Source organism: Archocentrus centrarchus, chromosome 18 (assembly GCF_007364275.1).
Source record: "Archocentrus centrarchus isolate MPI-CPG fArcCen1 chromosome 18, fArcCen1, whole genome shotgun sequence".
NCBI lineage: Eukaryota > Metazoa > Chordata > Actinopteri > Cichliformes > Cichlidae > Archocentrus > Archocentrus centrarchus.
In genome coordinates this window covers 18,878,682-18,902,786 of record NC_044363.1, presented here as the reverse complement: position 1 = coordinate 18,902,786, position 24,105 = coordinate 18,878,682, and the positions used below count along the sequence as shown (strand labels likewise).

The window sequence follows — 24,105 nt, the reverse complement described above, 5'->3', positions numbered from 1 at the left end:
AATTTTGAATAGGTGTTATTTAAAATGTTCGTATATTATATCAAACTATCTTAAGAAATGCACGATTTCTAGTTAATACTTCAAGTCCACATACATTATGTCTGTATTTGTTTATTCATTAATTTATTCAGTAAATATAGTTAAAAATTAGACTTTTTAATTGGCTGTAAGGAAATAAATTATTTATTTAAGTCCCTAAACTGGGAACTAATAAATTTCATTTGGAACTACAGGCACACTGTCATGGTCCTCCTGGCTGACCTCTCTGTCAATTGTGTGTACTTTGTCTAACGACTCTCTGTGTCTCAGAGGCGTGCACTCAACGCTGGATTGTTGCCTACAACTAGTTAGTGGAATCGGCTCTCCAGTGATTATCCTTTGCTTCTTGATGACTACCAGAAGACCTTTTTAACCCTCTGCCTCCTTCTGCACAGGAAATCTGGACCCTGAGTGTGTTCCTGAGAGTGAGCGAGTTTGTGGAGTAACAGAGGATCTGTTACTCTTGTGGCCCTGCTGGAAAGAGACTTCGGGAGAATGTGAGCCGACTTCTGTGGGCATCAGCTGCCACTAACCTCTGACCTTTCCATTATCCATTGTTGTTCATTTTTCACTATAAATAAATGCAGTGAATTGTGATTTTGAGTCTGCATTTTGAGTCCACCAGATCACCTCAGTTATGACACACACACACACACACACACACACACACACACACACACACACACACACACACACACACACACACAGCCCTGGCTCAAAGAGTGTCAGAGGTGTGAGTCCTAAATCCTGGAAATGAGTCATTTTTGCACTACTAGCATTTTTTCCCCCTAATCTGTTAAACAGTGAGGGTTTTAATGGGCTAATGGCTCATTGAAATGAGGTCTGTCATTAACACAAGCTTTGGACATTTTTATGTTTTGTTCTGCAAAATGAAAGTGTAAGTAAGACACTGAATTCTGAAGCATGTCCTATAAATAAGACATTTCCTGACAAGTGGGTAAATGAGCTCAGTGACTGAGTCATGTGACTGTGGTGTGGTTCCTTTATGGCCATATGTTATGCTAACATGATGATAGCATTATACTTCTAATGATTACATGAATTTAAAAACTGTCAAAGTAGCATAATTTTGTGAAGATCATCTTGCTGAACAAAGTATCTGTTTCTCAAGGGATTTAAGAACTGCAGCAAATCTAAAAATTCAAAAATAAATAAAAGCACCATTGATTTAATACATTTTAATAATACATTTTGTTTCACAAAGCTACAGCTTCTAAATAAGACATTTAGTACTAAATAAATTGCATAACTTTCACTTAAATATTAAATATTAGTTTTGTTTTTTACTGCTTTTTACTTTTTTTAGTTTGACTTCAGACAAATCTACAAAGAAGTATTAGGGCCACATTGAGGAAAAAAAATTCAATTGTGCACTTTGAGAATATAGTTTAAAAAAAGAGAAAAAAGTTATAATATTTTTTTGAGAAAAAAGTCAAGGTCAAGTCAAATAGCGGCCACAGCTGCTATACCCTCTACAAAATGCCTTGAGCAGATGAAACAACTTGATGGGCTGTTTTATTGTGTCTTGTGATTCAACATGTCCCCTCTGTATTGCACAAAGGTGCAATCATCAATATACTTGCATCTGTCCAGTGCCAGTTTGTGTGCTTTTTCCTTCTGAGCCGATACATCTTTCCGCACCATCTCTTTAACATCCTCATACTTATCACTACATCGTGTTTATGTACTAAAAGAGAAATTATTTCCTTGTTACTGTAACTGGTTCTAAAGTATAGTTTCACTAACTCATAATACGAGACATTCTGGAGGGTATAGCAGACGTGGCATGGCAGTTATTTGTGTCTCTTTCATTATGTCAAGTCCTAACCAATCAAAAGTGTTTTGGCAGCTCCACCTAGGAGTGGTGGGGAAACACCCTCTGTTCTATTTTTAGCTCACCCTGCTGGAGAAGCAGACAGATGAGCTGTGGCAGAAGTAGTAAAAGTAAAACCTGTACTATCACAAACAGGCAGTAGTTTTTCTTCTTCTTAAATTTAAGTTTAGGAAACTAAACAGACCTTTGAAGGTAGATTTGTATGCTGGTTAATGCTGTGTAACTGAGCAACTAATGACTTATCAAATGTTTCCCCACAGGATGAGTATTTGATTAGCTGTTCAGCCAGTTAAGATAATGCATGTAAGTTAGAGAAGAAGATGCCTTTTATCAGGAAAGCCAAGATGCTGTTCAACACTTGACAGCAGCTGTGTTGCAGAGCAAACTGCATGTGGCTCAGTGTAAACCTGACTATTACAGAACACTGATGGTACATACTGCTGTATTCAAACACATCTAGCTGTATCATCCCCAAGATGAATCACTAAAAAAAGGTAATGAGGTAGTCTGGATAAGCTTGGTTATCATTGAAAACAATGAACATGCTTGGGTTGTATATTCTGTCCACCACACTGTCATAACGGTCATCAGGCTTATTGTCTCGTAGTGGAGGTAGCCTCATGTCGCTGCGGCCCTGAGTATAGATACCAGTGAGGACTTGGGCCACAAACACTGCCTGAGAGCCATCAGCAGCTGGCTTTGAGTAGGTGGGACTGGCTGAGTAGCTGGCATTTACAGCAAAGTACGTCCCTTGACCATATGCAGTTGCTGAAAATGGGAAAAAATGAGGCATTTAAGGTTTTGGAAACAGCAAATATATACTGCATGTACAGTTTCAAAGTATCATGTTTCTTTTATAAATATGAGATGATTTGATATGGTAGTAAATAACAAGTAGGGCCACATACAGTACTACTGTGCATATATGAAAAGGGCCCTTCTTTTTCAGGGTGCAGTGATTTATTGAAACATTCAAACATACATGGAGATACAGCAAAAACTGAAATTTGTACAATTCTAATAAGCTTGAAAGTTAATATTTGGTGTGATCACCTTTATTTGTCAACACAGCCTGAACTCTCTTTCTTGTCATTTCTTTAAGTAATCTTGTTAGTAACATGACTTTCAGATAGTGTTCATCTTCTGTAGATAGCTTTTTTTTTTTTTAGGCCTGCTTCTTTTGTCCTCTACTTATCTAGGTTCTTTACATTTTTTAAGGACACACTGCATGCCATTCTAAGATATAAGTTTTCAGCTAATGGCTCTTTGAAGTCCCTTTTTAATGCTTAAATTATTCATAGCTCAGTGTTTAGTGGCTTAAACAAAAACAGTCCTCTGAAAATGTTCAGGACTGGAGTGAAAATGAGTGAAAAAGCACCCAATGCCAAAAGAAAAACTCTGAATGACCTTCAGAAAACCTGGAGAACTACTGCTCAAGAACACTTTCAAAAGTACAAGAAAGTCTGGCTCCTTGGAAGCAAAATAGAAATAATAGAGGGGTAGCTCAAAACCTTTGCACAGCACTGTAATTTGTTTTATAATGAAACAAAATATATCAGAATATGAAACAATAAAGCAATGATGATATCACTTGTTAAAGTATTTTAGGCTATTTTCTATGTGATCTAAAAACATAATCATATCTTACTGATAACAGTTGATTGTATTAAAGCATAATTACCATTTTTCCCAGAAAAACTCCTGTTGAATCCATCTTTTCGGATGGAGTCAAAGCTGTCTTGACTCGTCCCGTGGTACAGAAGCTTTTCACCTGCTCCCCCTTCCGGTCTGTTCTTTTCGGAAAGCTTCTTCTTTTGCACTTCGTAGGCTTGTCGCAAATGGACATTCTGCAAGCGTTCAATCTAATAAGAAAGAACAAAAACTTCAGCTGCAGAAAAGTTTCCTTTGGGACACAATTATACATTTCTGGTGAAAGACACCCACTTTCTTTACAGTCCTCTGAACTGTTTGTGTGAAGGCCATATGTATTTTGATGTACTCTGCAGAGGAAGGCTCCAGTGTGACCACTTTCAAATTTTCACCAATAGCCATACTGTCCCAGTACAGGGGAAGAGTAAAGTCTGGCAAAAGTTCAAACCGTTAAAGAGAGAAAAAAGAAAATCCTTAGATGTTTAAAACTGTTGTTTCCAAAGACCCATGAATCAAGACAAAATCCACTGTAACTCTGGTAAATCCTGAGTGCAGTGCATTCAGACATAACACAGAAGGCTTGCATAAAAGCTACAAAATAAATGCAATGCCTATATTTTGTACAGTGCAAAAACTGGCTGCATGCAGTAACAACGAGCTCGCTTTGCTCCCATGGCAACATTTTGAGGGGGAATTAAACATAAATTGTTACCATTATTAAAAAATAAATAAATAAATAAAAATAACTGCAAAGACAAAATTGGTGAAAATTATGATTGAAAAGAGAAAACAAAACAACGGTGAATATTGTAATTCACCAGCTGCCTCTGGCTAGCAGTAGCTTCAGGATGTTACAGTCAAAGAACTCAAATTGCTAATCTCATTGACGTAATTTTATCAGCACTGTCTGTAATAGTTCACTTTTTTAAAATGTGCCATTTTTAAAATTTGCAACTTTATTTGACAGCTTGTCGAGAACAATCTTCTCACCTGAATGATTCTCAAGTCGTTTCAGCTTGGTTTGTCTAAACCCTCTTTTGGCCTCCATCATCTGTAGATCCACATTCCAAGAGTTTCCTTGTGTGTCCTCTATCCCTTTCATGATATTACCCTTTTCTAGGTTGTGATTGGCTGTTTTGGGGAGCCTTTCCCAGTTACCATCATGTCCCAGGATGCACCACGCCACACGAGTGTACAAATCATCCTCCTCCCTGTCTCTCACTTCTATCCGGAGGCGAGCAATGGAGTTAAGCATCTGCATCAGCTCGGTGACCCCATCTTTCAACCCACTCACTTCCAAACCTCCATCACCATGCTGGTCCTGCTGTACGTGCAGACCCTGGGTTTCCACTACCTGCTGCAGATCCTTTATTTCATCTTGGGTGAGGTCTGCCAGCTGCTCCTTTGTGATGTTTTGTGTGGAGCAGTGAGCCTGATACATATCTTTCACCTTTGTCATTGCATCATTAACACTCTTTCTGCAACGGCCCAGGAACAGGAAGACGGACTGCTGTCTAGTCGTACAGAGGACACTTAGGCCTGTGTTAACAGGCATTCGGCGCTGTTGCAGAGGTAGTAGCTGTGACGCTGACACTGTAAAGTAAGTCAAGCATTGATAGACTATGAAAGAACATCAACAGGATTCTAATAAACAAACACTTGATGTTAAGATTCAACAAACTCCCCGTGTTCTATACAGCAGAAGGAAACATCTGCATTATTTGGTGTTTTACAGGTCGCTCTTATTCAGTTGGAAAATGAATGGTGGCGAGACAAAGCATGAATACATCTACTGAGATGCTTTAATTGAATAGTCCTGAGGTACTTGTCCTTGAATAGTTCCTCTTTTCATTTACTTCACTACATTTATATAATAGCTGTTGATAGTAATTACAGATTATTTAGTATACAAGAAGAATAAAGGCATTCATCCAAATCTGACACTTCTGGCAGGACTCGTGACCCTGATTACTGAGACAATGAAGCAGAAGCTTTTTCTTTTCTGTGGTACTGAGACATTTAAAGACAGCTTTAAGCAGCCGTGGTATTCATGTATTTCCTTGACACTCGGCTGGCCTGTCTGCATGCTTGCCTCATTTTTAACTGCTGACCTGTTTTTGATCTCTCCTATTTCATGTGGATTTTGAAAAAAAAAATAAGATAAAAACAAACAAACTTTACTGGAATAAACTTGGACTGCCTCCTTGTTCTGCTGGTTATTTAGTGCATTTTGCTGATAATACATCTGTATTCTGAATGCTGGGCTTGTGTGCATTACGGCATTTATACTTTTACTTAACAAAATGATCTTCCTGCTTCAGTTTGTCTTGTGCTTTACATCCAACTTAGTTTGCTTAACTGAACACCTGTTGGTATACCTTGGCCTCTCTGGTTCATGTTCAAGCTGCGGTGTTGGTAGATGTCATGGTAGGACTGTAAATACAAATGCATGTAGTGACTGCGCTCATCTCATAAATGCATATTAGTTACAACATGTGTTGTTATTAAGCTGTTATTAATAGAAACACTAACCTGTTCAACCAAACTGCCAACTTTATTCCCCAGACGTGTTTTATTGACCACCATGCCTGCCGGAGTCTTGCTGCAGCTTCCAGTGTTGGAAGTTTGGGTTGTGACAGTAATAGGTTTGGTGACATGTGATCTTATGATCACATTTGGGTTGACTGCAGCTCGCTTTTCTTGGATAATGACACAACAGGAGCTCTCTACCAGCTCTATACTCATTTTACCCTCTGCCTTGAAGTACCGCTTAGCCCCGGGTCCATCTAGAGCCAAAGTTTCTATTGTCAGACTGGTTAGAGCTGGCATTAAAGCCTGCTTGGCCTCCGGAACATGACATCGAGGACCAGAGATGAGCACATGAGGATTTGGAAGATGTGAGGCTTTTAAGGTCACCTTAGTCTGCTTCGTGCCAATTAGGTCCAAGATTTTATCAAAACAGTCGACCATTTCAGGATGAAGCAGATTAATGGCTTCTTGTGTTGTAACTTGATTTGTCTGAAAGTCACGAAGAACATCAGCAAGCTTGCTCACATTTTCACTGTAGCCCACCAATCGTACTTTGGTCCCTGCAGTTCCACTTCCAGGGATGACGCTGAAGTTCACTCTGCGCTCACGACAGTTTTCTTTGTTCATGGCTGTTGTCAGTATTTCTTTGAGTCGATCAAGATCTGGGGGTACAGCTGCAGCTCCCTGCAGCTTCACAATCTCCACACTCAGATCTCTCACCACTGCTGCCAGAGCCTCATCCAAATCATCAGAGGACAAACTGAACAGAACAAGGTCTGACCCCACTTCCATGAAAACAGGATTTCTATAGCTTTTAAATCGAGTCTCGTACTTGGAGATGGCACCGCTGGATTTTATAAAAGTTATTAAATCCGCAGGAAGCTTGACTCTCTTCTCTGCAGCTCCTAGCTGCACCTCGTTTTCACTGCCTTCCGAGAATATTCTATTCATTTTTCCTCTCAGGGTGGGAACCTCTGGGCGATGAGTGTACATTAGTTGATGAAACTCTTCTTCTACCAATTTGAACTGCTTCTCCTTCAAGAGGTTTTTAGTAACTATCTGGGGGAAAATGTAGTCAGTTTCAGTAATGTCTTGTGAAAGACTAGATCAGAAAGACTTACTGCCACTGTCTCTGTGATAAAACTGGTTAAATTATTTTAAGTGTATCAAAATGCATTTAAGATTTTAAAAGTCAGTACTACAGAGTTGCTTACCTGGGACTGATGGGTGATTAATGGTTGATCTGAGGATTTAAGACTTTGAAGCAGATTGTTTTGACTCTTAGTTTGAGCTAGCTCTTTACAAGGAAGTGAAATGGTTTGGCATTTCCCCTTTACAGAGGAAATGCCAAACCAAACACTTCCTGTTTCGGAGAGAGAGAGAGAGAGAGAGAGAGAGAGAGAGGAAAGAAACCAATGTGTATAAAATTGAGCACCCAGCAATGCAGTCTTTCTTTACAAACATTTCTGAGTGACTGGGTCGTTCTAAAGAACTCAGTGAACTTCAGCTTTTTACTTTAATAGGATGCCACCAGTGTAACAAGTCAGTTTTTTCCTCCCAGATATTCCACCAACTGTACAGTGGTGTTACCGTAAAGTGTTTAGGAACCACAGCAACTCAGTCACAAAGTGTCAAACTATGTAAAGTCAGAGAGCAGGGTCACTGAGTGCGTGAAGCATAAAAGTCACCACCGCAGAGCATCAGTATGGCTCACCGGGCTGAGGCCTGGGTTCCAATCTCCCTCCACTCTCTCCCAGTTTTCCTATATTCTTTCCACTGTCTTGTCCCCTCCCTTCCCCTCCCAAAAAAGCTGCCAAAGCTTTTCTGGCTCAATAACTACAGAGCTCCAAACCTCCTTTGGCATTAACATCACCACAAAACCTGTGCACTGGGAGCTTTGTGACATGGGTTTCCATGGCTAAGCAGGTCCTGTATTGTGGACTACCTTTTTCTTTCACGTGCATCATCATCAGTATGTTGTGTTTAGCGCTCAATGTCTGCTTAGCTTTGCTAATGCTTATGGTAAACAACAATATACATACTTACCATCAGCAAATCATTATGACCATATTACCATGCTGATGGCATTTAGGGAAAAATAAAACTTGGTGTGTGTGTGTGTGTGTGTGTGTGTGTGTGAGTGAGTATAGCCATTACAGAGCCATCTGCATTGCAGTGGACTCTGTAGTGTAATCAAATGTCCCACTTTATGTTGGACTGCACAGTATTTTTATCCTTGATGCTTTCTGTCATGGTTTCTGGGTCCCAGGGTTTTGAATTTTTCAGTTTAAGGTTCTTTCTAGTTTTGTATTTTTGGTTATCTTTGGATTATCTTTGGATTAGGGATTTGCATTGTTGGAATTTAGTTTTCTGTTCATACTGTTATTTCTTTGTGTCTTCCTGTTCCCATTCTTTCCCTCTGGTCTGGTCTCTGTATTTTTATCTTTCTTTTTACCTGTTTAGGTGTTAGATTCAGTTGTTTTATCTTGGTGATTCTTATCTGTGCCTTGCATTTAGTTTAACTTCCTCCAGAGAAATTATGTTAGTTATCCTCAGCTGTTACCTCTCCTCTCGTTATCCCGTGGGTGTGTATATGTTGTCTGAGTCTCCCTTTGTCCTTTGTTGTGTCATTTTGTAACTTTGTCTCCTTGTCATGTGTTCCTAGTATTTTGATTCTCTGGTCCTGCTAGTGATTAGGCACCGTGAGTGTGTCCAATCTTTCCAGCCAGCTGATTCACCAAAAGCCTGATCACAGGAAGCCCCGTTTAACAGCTCATTTAGGGGCATCTGCAGGACATTTGATGTACAGCATTCCTGCTGTTCTGTTACATGTTGGCTGGCAGATCTTTCAGCATAATTATGCAATTATCAAATCTCCATTTGAGGTATTGTAAAACCAGATTAAATAAATCCATCGTGATCGTGGTATATCTATGTATCACTAGATGAGTTGTGGTATCTAAAGTATTGTATACAGACAGTGTGTGGAGTGTTTGTGTATAAACAGTTACAGAAAAAGCTTGGGTGGAGGAGTGGGTGCTTTGTTTATTTTTATTCATAAATATAAAATTTTTTGACAGTGCTGGGGCTCTGTCAGTCCCTTCTTTTTGGTATAACTTCCCCAGCGTTAGAAAACACTCTAACAGAGGACTGAAGAAGCAGGGCGCGCTGAAACTGAAGTTCTAATGTGTACAGGTGCTCCTGATTATGCTGCTATAACAGATCACCCAGAACACTATTTTCCGCTATTTTTTCAGCTATTCGAATCGTAATTAAGCAGTCACGTGATTTCAGTAAACCGGGGCTTTTGTCACGCGATGCTCTGAAAAACGTTACGGCCTCGACGCAGGCTTCATTTCATTGGACACGTCCCCTTTGCGCGACGCAGGCCTCCGGGCTTTAGTGCCAGATGTTAGATCACTAGCTCCTGCCCTGTAGGTTTTTTGGACTTGGTGTATTCTTGTGAATTATCAGGTGCATTTGCGTCCTGAGTCCTGCATTTGGGTCAATCTGCCTACTACACTTTCTTCCACATATTGTATGTTCTGAATGTCTAGTTTCTAAAATGCAACCCAGCAGGACAGACACGTTTCTCAAGTTTGGATTTTATCCACATGGCTGGTGCAGCTACAGTAAAAACTGAGAAGTTACGATCTTATTTTTTTATTTTTGCATGCTGTAGATTATGATGTGAAGTGGCAAAGTACAGGGAGTCAGGTTTGCAGGAATTTTGCTGATCTGAGTGAATCCCCACTGAAACCCCCAAAATAATTACCAAACAGAACTGCACCTGAATAACAGTTAATGGAGGACCAGCGAAAGAAGACCATAGAATAAATGTTAGATTCCGCTTGAATTTACTGTACTTACTTATTGAGAGTGAAGGAAATTTGATTTAAATAAATATATGACTCACATACTAAATGCCAAACATTAGTATATGAAGGATAAATACAGTCTACCCCAAACAGTTTCTGTTTACCTACCTCTTAGTTTATGCTGCAACCAGAGACCAGGGGGACACTGTCATATTCTGTACGTGGCACTACCTTTATTTTTCTTGCTTCACACCAATACAAAATCCACCATCGGCGATTGCAGTCCGACAAGAACTCCTCTCGTCTCAAGTATAAGTTTTTTACTCCTCAAGTAAAAAGGCAAACAGAGGTTTTTTTTTCTTCTACCACTTTTTCACTAACAATCCTCGCTGATTAGCACCACCTTGTGGCAGAAACTGTGCAGTACACCTCAATGCACTGTAGCTTAGAAGCCATTCCTGATTTACTTGTGAACACTGGGAACTGGAAAACACAGGCAAGTGATACATACTTAGTGACAGTTTACCATTTGCATGTGGTCAAATGAAAAAAAAAGAAAATTGGTAGACTCTCATATCCAATAATATTTTAACAAAGCAATGTCAAAATATTCCACATATATGGACCTTTAATCACCATATTAGTTGTCTCCTTAAATTTACCTACAGTACCTCTCAGCATTAGTTTTATGTCCTACATTTCCTACAAAAATATACGGTAGCCTTAGCCTTTGCATCTTCCTTTGTTGGGCTCTGATCACCCAGTTTACACACAACAAATTTTAACTCACTGGAATTTCTTACCTTTGGTCTTTCCTGAGTGCGTCGTCCTTTCCTGTTGTTTTCTCTGCCTTTCAGCTGATCTAACTGACAGAACAATGTCTGCTGGCATTTATCTATTTTACCTACAATAATGAATTTATAGCAGAGCTGTTAAGGAGTGCTCTGTATCTTACAGGAATTCTCCATGGGCAACATTCCTAAGGGAACGTTCATCTCTGTAGTGATATTTTTGTTTCGTTTTCCTGGTTCTCCAGTCATAATCATGCAAATGGACACACCCAGATACTTAAATAGGTCACTGCCAGCTGTGTGTGGTGCATTTCCTTGTTTGTCCTGTCGGGAAGGCACCATGCAGGTAATTTTCTTGCTGTTAAATATTTTTTTTTCCAGCAGTATTGTACCTGGTATTGTTTTCACCTTGTGAGTCTGTGTGTGTGTGTGTGTGTGTGTGTGTGTGTGTGTGTGTGTGTGTGTGTGTGTGTGTGTGTGTGTGTGTGTGTGTCTGTGTGTGTGTGTCTGTGTGTGTGTGTGTATCTGAGTCATCCCGTTAAAGTGTGCTTATGGAAACATCTACTGTTGAGGTAATTACTACAAGGATTTTAAAAACTTCAGCAGTAGCTGCTTTTAATTAATGTATTTATTAACATGACAATGATCCCAAAAACACTGCCAATGCAGTAAAAATACACCTGGAGAGAAAAACACACAGTGGAACACCATCAGTCATGGATTGTCTCCCCAGAGTTCAAACCGCAACATTACTGAAGCAGTGAAGTTAGCTGACCAATGTCACAGTCAGCCAACATCCAAATCGTTGACATTAAACACATTCATATGTACCTTTTGGTCCAGTGCAGCGATGTTCGTTTTTCCACATTTCCTCTTTGACGTATGAGCATTTTTAAATTCTTGTCCTGTTTTGCTACTCCCAGTCCACTACATGAATTTTGAACAGGACTGGTACTTAGAATAATATCATCCATCTCTTTCAGAGTGGAGGAACATGCAAGGAGTCCAAATACATGCACTGCCACTTTGTAATATTTTGGTATTCTAAACACACATATTATCCTCTACTTCATTTCAATACATTAAGTACATTTCACAGCATTTAAAGACACTGTCATGGTTTCCAAGTTGCAAACCCAAATGCAAGACTCACAGCCAGCCTTCCTAAACAGAAGCTGACCTTTAATAAGGTGGAATGGCAAAGTCCAGAAACAAACAAAACAAAATTTAAAGTGGCAACAAACTGTACAAACAAAATATTAAATAGACACAGAACACAAAAGTCAGGGTAAACAAGGACACAATATGACACAAAGAATAAAGGCAAACTAAGGCTTTAAATAGACACAGGCATTAACCATCAAAAATGAAAACAAAACAAAGATGCTGACATAAGAAGTAAAACTAAATGCAAAATATGAGGCAGAGGACTAAGAAAATAAAACAGAAGATAACTAAAAGGGGGAACCGCCTAACAGATATTACTCATTCACTGAAACCAGATTACAAACATAACAAGAACAAAAGATTAAACACAAAGTTCAATAAATCTTTCTTTCATCCTTTACATCCATTTCTATAGTTGTGGGAAATCCTCAAAACAATAATATGCCACACAGAGAGGAAAAAACAAACTGGTGCCAGTGTCTTTGGCTGTGTTTTGGAATTGAGACACATGTTGTGTCTCTTGAATCCAAAACTGCAGAAGGGGTGTGTGGACTTTACGCCACTGGCTATATTTGTCCACTGGAGACCTTTGAAAATCCTCCCTGTCTGTGATTTTCTGAGGTTCTCCCATTTTTAATGATACATGAAAAAAAAAAAATGGAAAAACATGGCTGCAGAGTCACAGAGCAGTTGAAAAATTCACTTTCTGTCATTAGAAGTGTAGTCAGAGGACCCAAATGCAGAGCACAGAGAACCAAAATCAAGTCGATCAAAATAAAAATACGAGTTCTGGATGAGAGGTGAAACATCTTCAAAACCAAAAGAAGTCCAGTTCCCTTCTTTTCAAACATTCAAGACAAAATGTTGCAGCTATTATTAAATACTCATGGAAAAACATCTGTATTATTGTAGTATTGGTACTCCCTTCTGCAACCTCTACTGGCCTTGCATTGTTAGTGGATGAGTAAGCAGGTGTTACATGGGCTTAATGGCCGATTGTTCACACCTGATGAGGTGTGGGTATACCTGGGTTGTCTCAGGACACGCAAACCTGCTTCCTGCTAGACCTCATCCCATCATGCTTTGCAAACTGCGGTGTCTTTTTCCAGTTTATGATGCAGCTTATGTCGACAGGCGCTGCAGCTAGTATGACCCCATCAACGATGGTGTCTGCGTTTGTCTAATTTTTACTCATTGTGATTGCTAGTGTACAAAAAGTAATGTATCCCATCTGCTCCTTTATTTCAAAGGGGAAAAAGATTATTGGTATCAATATCTCTCACAAATGTGTCTACTTATAAAAAATATCCCTGAGATTTACTTTAATATTATATTATTATAGGTATATTATTGCTCAACTCATCAAGTTTCACATCTTTAGTTTTCATATAATAAAATACACTGTAATTTTTGTTTTTACTTCAGTCTGTTTATTTTTGTTGTTTATATATTTACAAAAAACAGTTGTATTCCTAGTTCACATTTAAGTAGTTCACATTATTTCGTGTACATTAATTCTGTGTTTTTGAACTATGTGAGTTTTTTATATTTTTAATATTAATCAGATCGAGGTAACTCCATTTGAATTTTTGTCTCTTCCTGCACTGTTATTTGTTATCTTTGTCATTTTTGTGTACTTTTAAATTGAACAAATTGAATAGTCACAGTCAACGGTATAAATATCTGCACTGTGTTAAATAAATAAGGGAATGTCCCTGTTTGTGCTGCAGTGCAGTTACAATGATTGATATTTTTATGATCTCTTACAATGATGTTTATACACGTTTAACAACCATAATTCCAGCAGTAATAGAACTGAAACCATGTCAGCTTTTGAACCTTTCATTTCACGTGCTGTGATTTCAAACCGTGCAAAAAGGCTAAACCAAAGCAACACACAGTTTGTGTAATAATATGACATTTTGCTGTGTTACCACATTATCCACTAGATGTCATACTGGGACTAAAAACTGCATCACTGCAGTCAACAATGACTGCGTCTGCCAGTGTGTCAAAGCAAAATAATGTCCCTTCATGCAGTAATGTTAACGTCCCAGTAAATATGTTTATTCCTGCTTTGATTAGCAGACATGCTAACAAATTCAAAAACCCTGATACTTAAATTTCTTGCAATTGCATTTTAACATTCATGTTCAAATAACTTAAAAAGATACACTGGAATAATTAAACGGCCACATTTCCTGTGAGATTATCCTTCATGTATAACCAGATAACTCACAATTATGAAAACCAGTCACATATTGCTGGTTTACATTTCTCAGCAAAAACCGAGGTTCCAGCCAATTTCACATTTCTGGTAATGCTGGGCTGTTTGTGGTATTCAAGCACTCAGATTAAATCAGCATAAACACACGCGGGTGTCTTTTTTTTTCTCAAAGACTGTGAACTTTTACCTACAAAGATACCATAGAACAGTTTGTATTTTGCTGCAAACAAACTTTCTTCTGCCTCTCAGATTTAGAGAAAAACAAGATTTCCAACCATTTTACTTAACTAAATATTTACACGACAGATTTTCGAATCATTTGCATCACCTGATGGACTCCATCTTTCAATCCACTCACTGTCCAGCTGCCTGGATTGTAATGGTCCTCCTCTATATGTACACCCAGGACTTCAATCAGCTGCTTTAAGTGGTTCCCATCATCTTGAGTGAGACCTGCAAGCTCCTCTTGTCTGAAGGTTTGTGTGGTGCACTCCGCCTGATACAGACTTTTGAGCTTTGCAATGGCATTGTCAACATTTTTTCTGCACAGTCCTACAATCATGAAGGTGTATTGCTGAATGTCGGAGCTGGCAGACAGGATGCTTGGGTCTATCTTCATAACTGGGGTGGAATGAGCAACCACTGTAAAGCAGATAGATAATAAGCAGTGACAAAAATCTCAAGAACGAGAAAAGGTATTTGACAAGGAAGAGAAAAGGTTGCCTTTCAGTTACCTGTGTTGATAACAGCAGAGGGAAACATCAGCATTAGTTGTGTTTTAAATGCCAGGAACACATTGATCTTGTTGAGGACAAGGCGAATGCTGGTGAGGCACTGGAGAAGACGGGAAGATGCAGCAGTCTTAACCCCTTGGAGGATGGCATGTGCCACAAGGTTGGGGTCCAACTCACCAGATCCTGGACAATCAATCAAATAAACCTACGTTAATAATTTTCATGTTCTCTAGTCATTCAAGCATCGATATCTCGCCACTACTCACCAGCACCGATGGCAGGAATGGCCACAGACCTGTATCCAGAAGATTCACAAATTTGAATGATGTTGAGCAGTTGTTGCTCAATGAGGCCTGCATCTTTTTCTGTACACATGTGTAAAATGGCTTTACAAGGGAACACTCCAGGCAGGGATTTGAAAATGTCTCCCTTCTTCACTTTTGCTACACAGACACAACAAAAACATGATTATGATCCTGCAAGCTGTGTGCCAAATACATATGAAATGTGTATCTTCAGCCATTCTTCTCACCATTTCTGAGATCAGCCTCAACCTGGGGTCCAGCCACAGATAAGATTTGTTTACACACGCCACCTGCAGATCAATAGTAATTATTATTATAATAGGTTTTATGTATGTTACATTGTTGGAAATTGCCTTACTATAAAACAAACCTAAACAGCATAAAATTGTAGCAGGGGGAGACCTGTGCTCGGCATGTAAACTAGAGTGGTTTATAGACCTGTGCTTCTGGCAGAGATCTGCAGATGTGGATAACTGGTAGTACTGCAGAGGTGGCACACTTACTGCCTTATTTCAATATTATTAGTAGTATTTTAGACTTCTATTATAGTACTTATTTATTTATTTTTTTTAACAAATATTTAGCACTTGGAAATGTATAGTTTAGGGTTCTCGTCCTATTCTTCTCCATTTCTGGTGATGTGGCTGAAAATGGTCTCAATTACTGATATGGTCTTTTGACGGGATATGATTTGTGTTTTTGTGTTTTATTAATCTTTTTCTTTCAGCTGTTCCCTTTAGGGATTGCCACCGCTGATCATCTGCCTCCATCTCACCGTATCACCAGCATCCTTCTTTGTCACACCAACCTACTTCTTAATCCTCCTTCACTGCATCCATGGTTTTCATTTTTCAATAGTAGGACTGTTTTTTTAATCTGTATTGTTCCGGCCTGCTTTCTCCCGTGCTTGTGTGGGTTTCCTCTGGGTACTCCGGTTTCCTCCCACATTCCACAGACATGCCCTTACTGGGGTTAGGTTAATTGGCTACTCTAAATTGCCCATTGGTGTGAATGTGCGTGTGAAAGGTTGTTTGTCGCTCTGTGTTGGCCCTGTGACAGGCTGGCGACCTGTTCAGGGTGTACCCTGCCTCTCACCCTATGACAGCTGGGATAGGCTCCAGCCCCCCCGCGACCCTGAACAGGATGAGTGGAAGTGAATGGATGTATGGATGGATGGATAAAAAAGACAATAAATTTGGCATCACTCAACTGTGTGCTCCTTTTGTAGAAAAGAGCACAGTTGAGGTGGTTCGAGCAGGTTGGGTGCCTCCTGGGTAAGGTGTTGTAGTGTCTGAAATGCCTATGTGAAACTGCATGTATGTTGTCTCCTAAAGGTGTAGGAAAATTCCAGCAAGGGGCCTCTCAGTTTGGGAGCTCATCTTCACTGCTTATCTTTACCAAAAAAGGAAAGGTATTTATTGGGGGTCTCTGAGCCCCTCCAAAAACTGGTAGAAATCAGTTTAGGTGTGACAACGTGTGTATCAGATGTTAAAGTCTATATAAGGCTGTAATTTTCTTTGTTCAGTGTGCAGAAGATCATTGGCCTTCCTTCTCACCCAGATATCTCGAGCATCTGTTTTGACATTGTCTTTTTATAATAAATCTTATGTTATTCTATAAAGACTGTGTTGACCAAGAATCCCTTCAAACACAACATTATGGCATAGAGAGCAAGAAACCGCAGTGGCCCTGGGGAAGACCCAGGATTAAATTTCTTGGCTGGCTTGGAAGTGCCTTGATGTTCCTCCAAAAGAGCGGGAGGTGGTGGCTTAGGAGAAGGAGGTCTGGGCATCACTGCTAAGAAGTGCTGCCCCCTTGACCTGGACATCGATCCATGGATCATTTATGAACATGCTGTCTTTTGGCTTCAGTGACACTGAGTGGATAGTTCCAATTCATTTATTGACGCAGGATTTCTGTTGGATGTGGTGTGGTGTTTTGAAACTGGATGTGATGGACACTGTCCAGATCTGACTGCCGTACAAGTTATGACTAAAAACACGAGCCAATGGACATGACTCTACTGATGACCATAATTTACAAAGTGGCTTTCATAGCCAGAAAAAGGTGGAGTGCCCACTCTACATCAGAGAAGTTGCTGTCCCATACAAGTGGTGGAAATTAGTTTCCTCTGAAGGTTGGCTGGCCTCTCCCTCAGAGATAGGGTGAGGAATGAAGTCATTTGGTGGGGGCTCAGAGTAGAGCCACTGCTCGTCCACATTGAAAGGAGCCAGTTGAGGTGTTTCAGGGATCTGACTAGAGTGCCTCCTCTGTGCTTCTTGGGTGAGGTGTTCTGGGCATCTCCTACGAGGAGGAGGTCCTGGGGCAGACCCAGGACATGCTGGAGAGATTATATCTTTACAGGAACACCTCAGTGTTTCCCTCAATAAGCTGGAGGAAGTGGCTGGGGAGACGGAAGTCTGAGGCCCTGTTTACACAACAACGTTTTTCAAGTGAAAATGGCAACATTTTGGTCCGTTTCACCTCCTGTTTACATGAAAACAGTGTGAAAACGATACTTTTTCAAAACAGGTTCCAGAATGGAGTGTTTTTGAAACTCCCAGATCTCCATTTTCATGTAAATGGATGAAAACTCAACTTAAAAAAAAAAAAAGGGGGGGGGGGGGGGGGGGGGGGGGTTGGTACTGGCACATGCACACTATGGTTGCAACTCCTATATACACACCACCAACTTGTGGCCTGGCACAGGAATGACTGTATTTCCAACGTCTTGCAGTTCCGTGTGAATGACAATCATTTTAAAAACAGAAAAACAGTAGTTTCCACTGGATTTGGCATTTCCTATAAAAAAGTGTTTCCATTTTAAATAAATCTTGAAATTCAATACAAAAGGGTGAAGATTAACCAAATCCTTCCTATGATTTTAACCCTGGAGAAGTCACCAATGATTTGGATGTTAAGAGGTTAACCAGGACAAAACTAAAGTACATTTACCCACCAAACATGGTTCAAACCCAGCAGTTATTCAGCATCTCTCTCACCGTGAAAATTGGTGAAGTCAGTCGAGTTCACTACAGCATCTGTAGTCTCATTAATGATGTCGCCAAGCACCATTTGTAGCGCAACCCCACCTTTCACATTCATGGTGATGTCAGCTAGGTCACTTTTGAGGGACTTGAAGATTGCTGAGAAGAACGCACCAACAGGGTTCATATTTAATATTTACCTGCATGTGGCTTTTTAAACTGTCACAACAGTTAAATAGATGTTTGAAACACATTTCAAAAGTAAATTCTTGCCTGATTCAAAATAATTCAACCAACTCTGGATTTACCTTGGTCTCTATGGTTCATGGTCAAGCTCAGGTGTCTGTGGATCTCATGGTAGCACTGTAAATACATCTTTAGTTTAAACACCACTTTTCCACACATGTTTCAACAAACAGTCTGCAGTACTTAAAACTAAGACAAGAGCAAAAAGGTAACAAGCTGCTGTTACTGTGGCAGCATGTCTCTAGGTTCCCTGATGCAAACATACATGAAAATACAGTATATAGGGCAGTTTTTACAATTCGTGGTCATTTGTTGGTATGACCACCTTTATTTGTCAACACAGCCTGAACGTTCAAACTTTCTTGCAATTTCTGTAATTAGTCTTCAGGAATAGTTCTCCAGGCTTCCTGAAGGACATTCAAAGCTTTTCTTTGTATGCTGGCTGCCTTTTGTATTGTTTTCTGTCAAGAAGATCCCATACTGCTTCAAAAATGTTGAATTCCAGGTTCTGGTAAGGCCAGTCCATGACTGATAATGTTCCACTATGTGTTCTTCTATTCAAGTTTGTTTTTACTGTACTGGCAGTGTGTTTGGGATCATTGTCATGCTGAAAAAACTGTCAATCAGACAGTTTCCAGATGGTATTGCACAGTGAATCAAAATCAGATGGTACTTTTCCGCATTCATAATTCCAATTTTGACGAGATTTCCAGCACCACTGTCTGAAATGCAGCCCTAAACCATGACAGAGCCCCTACTGTGTTTTACAGGTGACTGTAGACACTCACTGTTGTACCTCTCACCTGACCTCCTCTTTACATATCAATGACAGCCAAAACTTTCACATTGGGATTCATCACTCCATAATAAATGTTGACACTGATTTTCAGTCCAGTTCTTGTGTAATCTGGCACTCAGTCACTTCTCTCTGTATCCCTCCCTTAAGAAAGGTTACTTTATAGCCACCCTTCTGCCAAACCCATTTCTGATGAGGCTTCAGTGAACAGTAGATGGATCAACTGAAGTGCCAGATGCATTTCTCAAGTCTTGTGTAAGCTCTTCCCTGGATTTGTTTTCCTTTATCTTAAGGACATGACTTTCACATTCTGTTCATCCGCCACAGTTTTTTTTTTTTATTTAAGGCCTGCCACTTCTTCCTTTGTCCTCCACTTGTTCAGTTTCCTCAAGCTTTGAAAGACCTTTAGAAAATCTGGAGAACTATTGCTCTAGACCACTTTTAAAAATCACAAGAGAGTCTGACTGCTTGGACGCAAAAAAAAAAAAAGAAAGAAAGAAGGGGTGGATCAAGATTTTCACACAATAAATAAAATATAATAATCTATTAGATCCAATTGAAGTGGCCTTTTGGTGTGGAGAGGAACAAGATGTTTGACAGATGATAATTAAGAATATTAACAGAAATGGCTTTGGTCCTAATGACAGCGGCGCAAAGGTTTTGGTTCACAGTCTCACTGAGGGGCTGATCGGTCTCACAGACAGTTGAAGTTAGACATCACCAGCTGAGTTGATGTTGCTAAACTAGCTAATGTTAGTGGGCTAAGACGTTCTCTGTGGTCACATGGAATGAAACAACTACCCCAGTTCATCGTGATGTTACTGTGAATTATAACTTGGACAACCTAACATAACAAAAGTCAGATCAAATCAGCAGCTGGGGGACACTGCCGAATGTCAGTCCTACCCATATTACTATCACCCTCAGCAGGCAGTAGTACATACTCTTACTACGGTTGGTCGCTGCAGTAACAGATGGTGGGAGACACAAAATAGTCATTCATCTATAGAAGAAACTCAAACTCTGTCACCTCCTCAGAGTCTGGATAGTCTGGTTTAATGACCACATAGATGGTGTGGAGCGAGCCACATGAGCCAGATAATCCAAACTGGTGAATGCTGTCAGTCAGCACTTGAATGGCCTCTTTCTGGGGGAATTTTAAAACAATCCCAGGTCCAATGACTGGAAAGGCTATTGAACTCCAACCCTCCTTTACACAGAGTTCCAAACACATTTTCAGCCCATTAGCGAGCATCTGCAAAAGAGAACACGAGAAAAGTTGTTCCATGCATTGGCCTCCTGGATCTACGCTCATTTCAATTTAATTTCAATTTATGCTCTTGTTTCTCTAACATGTTTATGGATTTACTGTGTTTTCACTTTACCCGCATACCCAGGCCATCAACTCCATCCCATCGCAGACACTCAATGAAGAAGATCTTGGAGCAGCCCAGAGATGGAGGTGCATCAATCACCATAACATTACCAGCAGAAAGGTTCCACTTTTGCGCTATAAGACCAAAGACCTTCCGCATTGAAGTTCCTGCTTTTTTCTGTAAACATTTACCAACTTTAGTCGAAGTAAGCTTTTTGGATATCATGGGGGCCACCAACACATTCACCTGTGGAAATGATGTGAAATAACAGTAATATGTGAGACACGTGCCCCTTGAATAGAAATTGTCTAATTGTTAAGAATATTTCTGACCATCTAACCTGCTGATCCTCCAAACTGCCAAGCTTGATTTCTAGGATTGGTTTGTTGACAGCTGTCATGTTTGGTGGACTGCTGGCAGTGTTACTTTGCAGTTTTCCTTGGATGGAGCGAAAATGTGACACAGTTGCAGTACTTTGAGAATAGACTTCTTGTTGTTCTCTGATGAGGACCTGACAGGAGCTTTCTATCTGCTCCTTGATTTGTCTGCCTTCCTTCTCAAAGTACCATTGCACCCCTGGTCCATTTAAAACAAGTGTATCAGTTGACAGTTGGGATAGATTTATGGCTAAGTCTGCCCGAACCTTCTGGACCAGATATTGAGGGCCCATCACGAGCACACAAGGATTTGGAAGATGTGAGGGTTTTAAGGTCACCTTAGCTTGCTTCATGCCAATCAGGTCTAACATTTTATCAAAGCAGTCAACCAGTTCAGGAAATGGCAAGTTTACCACTTCTTTAGTTACAACTTCTTCCTGTTGGAAAACACAAAGAGCTTCCTTGAGCTTGTTGACATTTTCACTGTAGCCCACTACTTGTACTTTGGTTGCTGCAGTTCCGCTGGATCCTGGCATGAAGCTGAAGTCCACTCTCACCTCTCTACGGTTTGCATCGTTCCTGGCTTTCACCAGGATTTCTTTCACTCTGTCTAAATCTGGAGGTACTGCTGCAGCTCCCTGCAGCTCCACAGTGACCACTTTAAAGTCTCTCGTCACTGCTGCTTCGGCCTCATTCAGAGCATCAGAGGACGAACTGGACAGAACCAGGTCTGAACCCACCTCAAGGTAAACAGGGTTTCTGAGGCTCTGCTGGAAGCGATCTTGGTATTTGGAGATGGCACCGCTGGTTGTGACGAATGTTAGCAAAGCTGTGGGGAACTGTACTCTCTTCTCTTTTATCTTCTTAATCAGTTCATCAAGTTTTGCAGCTCCTGACTCGACTTCGTTGTCAGGTCCTTCCAAAGTGATTATGGCTCTATCTCTGTTGATTTTAACCTCTGGATAATAAGCACGCATTTCTCGATTGAACTCTTCTTCTACTAGTTTGAACTGCTTCTCCACAACTGGCAATTCATTTTTGGTGGATAGGCTCTTTTCCAGAACGGCAATCTTCTCCTTCACAGCATGCACCTCTCCCACAACCACAGCATAGCCGCTCTGAGCGTAAACCTTGATATCATCTGACTTAAAGGAGGGGTCCCGCAGTACCATTTTGATCTGCTTTGGCTCAAGCACATGATAGCAGAGGTAGCTCTCAGTGAGAAAGCTGAAGATCTGTTCCAACTGTTGCTCCTGTTTCTGGGCATGGCATCCTCCTGGGTGGCTCTCAGTGTGACTTATAACTACAGCCTCCTCCTCATCAAATTTGAACTCCACTGTGCAGCCAAGTGAAAAAAGTTGCTTCTGGAGATTTTTGAATGCCTTTAAGTTGTCTCTCAGGTAATACAGGAGGAAAATCTCTGTCTTGAAGATCTTCTCAAGACATTTGGTGTTCACTTTTGTTGGTGTCTGAAAAGGGGGCGGGGCAGGTTTATCAGGTTATGCTGGAATGCCTATATACAGTGTATGACAAAAGTGAGTACACCCCTCACATGTCTGCATATATTTAAGTAGATCTTTTCATGGGACAACACTGACAAAATGACACTTTGACACAATGAAAAGTCGTCTGTGTGCAGCTTATATAACAGTCTTCATGTAGAGCAACAGTTTGTCTTTTAAGATCCGCAGAGAGTTCTTTGCCATGAGGTGCCGTGTTGGAACTTTCGGTGAACGGTATGAAAGAGTGTGAGAGCTGTACTACAAAATTGAACACACCTGCTCCCTATGCACACCTGAGACCTAGTAACACTAACGAGTCACATGACATTTTGGAGGGGAAATGACAAGCAGTGCTCAGTTTGGACATTTACGGGTGTAGTCTCTTAGGCGTGTACTCACTTTTGTTGCCACTGGTTTAGACGTTAATGGCTGTATATTGAGTTATTTTGAGGGAAGAATAAATTTACACTGTTATATAAGCTGCACACAGACTAATTTTCATTGTGTCAAAGCGTCATTTTGTCAGTGCTGTCCCATGAAAAGATATACTTAAATATCTGCAGAAATGTGAGGGGTATACTCACTTTTGTGATACACTGTATGTTACATTTAAAAAAATAAATACATATAAACATTAAACATGAGAAATATTATGATTATCAGATATTGACAAAAGGGGGGTTTTACCAGTGCATTATTCTATACATTAAGTTCTATCCAAGTCATATTCAAACTCATTTGGCACCCATTAAGCTTGCATAGGCACAGCATGTTAACAGTCAGTCCATTAAATCTTTTTCAAATGTTACACTGTTTTTTTCTTCTGCAGGCATTTTTTTTTTTTTTTTTAATGTATGACTTCTTCTATGAGAAATCTACCCAAACCAGTTTGATCAGATGATCTGACAATACATCATGCAATGTTTCCGTAAAACAAAAAAGAAAAATCACCTGTGGCTGGCTGGCCAATGATTGGCTGCAGGTCTGTGGAGGTAAACTTGTTTGGCTCACTGTGAGTACACACTGTTTTCCACCAGAAAGAGAGATGGTGTGAAACTTCCTCAGCAAAGCCCGTTCCTGACCTGTCAAAACAGCCGGGAAAGTCATGGACAAAGGCCTACATTTAAAAAATAACTGTGTGAAAGAAACAAAGAATTACAAGTAACTTAATTTATGACATTGCCACTCAACTTTCTTAAATTCTAATGCTTGGTTAATATGAATGGAGATATTGTATATAAATAAGGCTGCACCTAGGCACAGCCTTACAGGGGTACAAGCATGAGTTTAAACTCTTGTTAACACAAATTTATTTACATAGTAAATAAAAATAGTTCTTTACCTTCTTTATCCTTGAAACAGATTTTATAGGTGTTGCCATCAACCTTTCCAGGAATTTCACACTCGCCACCTTCAGAGCCTTCGTTTTTCTCAAAGTATTTCCTGATATCCTCAATGTCACTGTCAGTCAGATCTTTGGCTTCAAAAAACAATGGATGCTTATATTTGTCCATTTTCCTTAATCTTATAGACTGAAAGGAGAACTACTGATACACCTGACATCTTTGTGCCGCTGCCCTGAGTGAATGTGCACTCTGAAGCAGTTTTTTATGGTTTACTTTCATTTTCTGGAAGTTCCTCCTCCTTTTTTTTTTTTTTTAACAAGTTGACACAACTCATAACACATGTTAAGCTTTACGGGACTT

General features: G+C 40.0%; 1 protein-coding gene across 1 annotated transcript; it reads right to left on the bottom strand.

Moving 5' to 3' along the window:
- Positions 1-1,223: 1,223 nt before the first annotated feature.
- LOC115797065 (protein mono-ADP-ribosyltransferase PARP14-like) lies at positions 1,224-23,913 on the bottom strand. The gene is made up of 14 exons (XM_030753544.1): positions 23,742-23,913; positions 23,411-23,481; positions 20,861-22,366; positions 20,530-20,766; positions 20,175-20,399; positions 18,411-18,465; positions 18,118-18,261; positions 15,343-15,405; positions 15,077-15,253; positions 14,811-14,993; positions 4,535-5,137; positions 3,839-3,975; positions 3,576-3,756; positions 1,224-2,662 (listed from the first exon to the last, which is right to left on the bottom strand). Exons 1-14 carry the CDS (start codon positions 23,911-23,913, stop codon positions 2,379-2,381), a joined length of 4,038 nt encoding a protein of 1,345 aa, XP_030609404.1. The 3' UTR covers positions 1,224-2,378.
- Between the last annotated feature and the right edge of the window lie 192 nt (positions 23,914-24,105).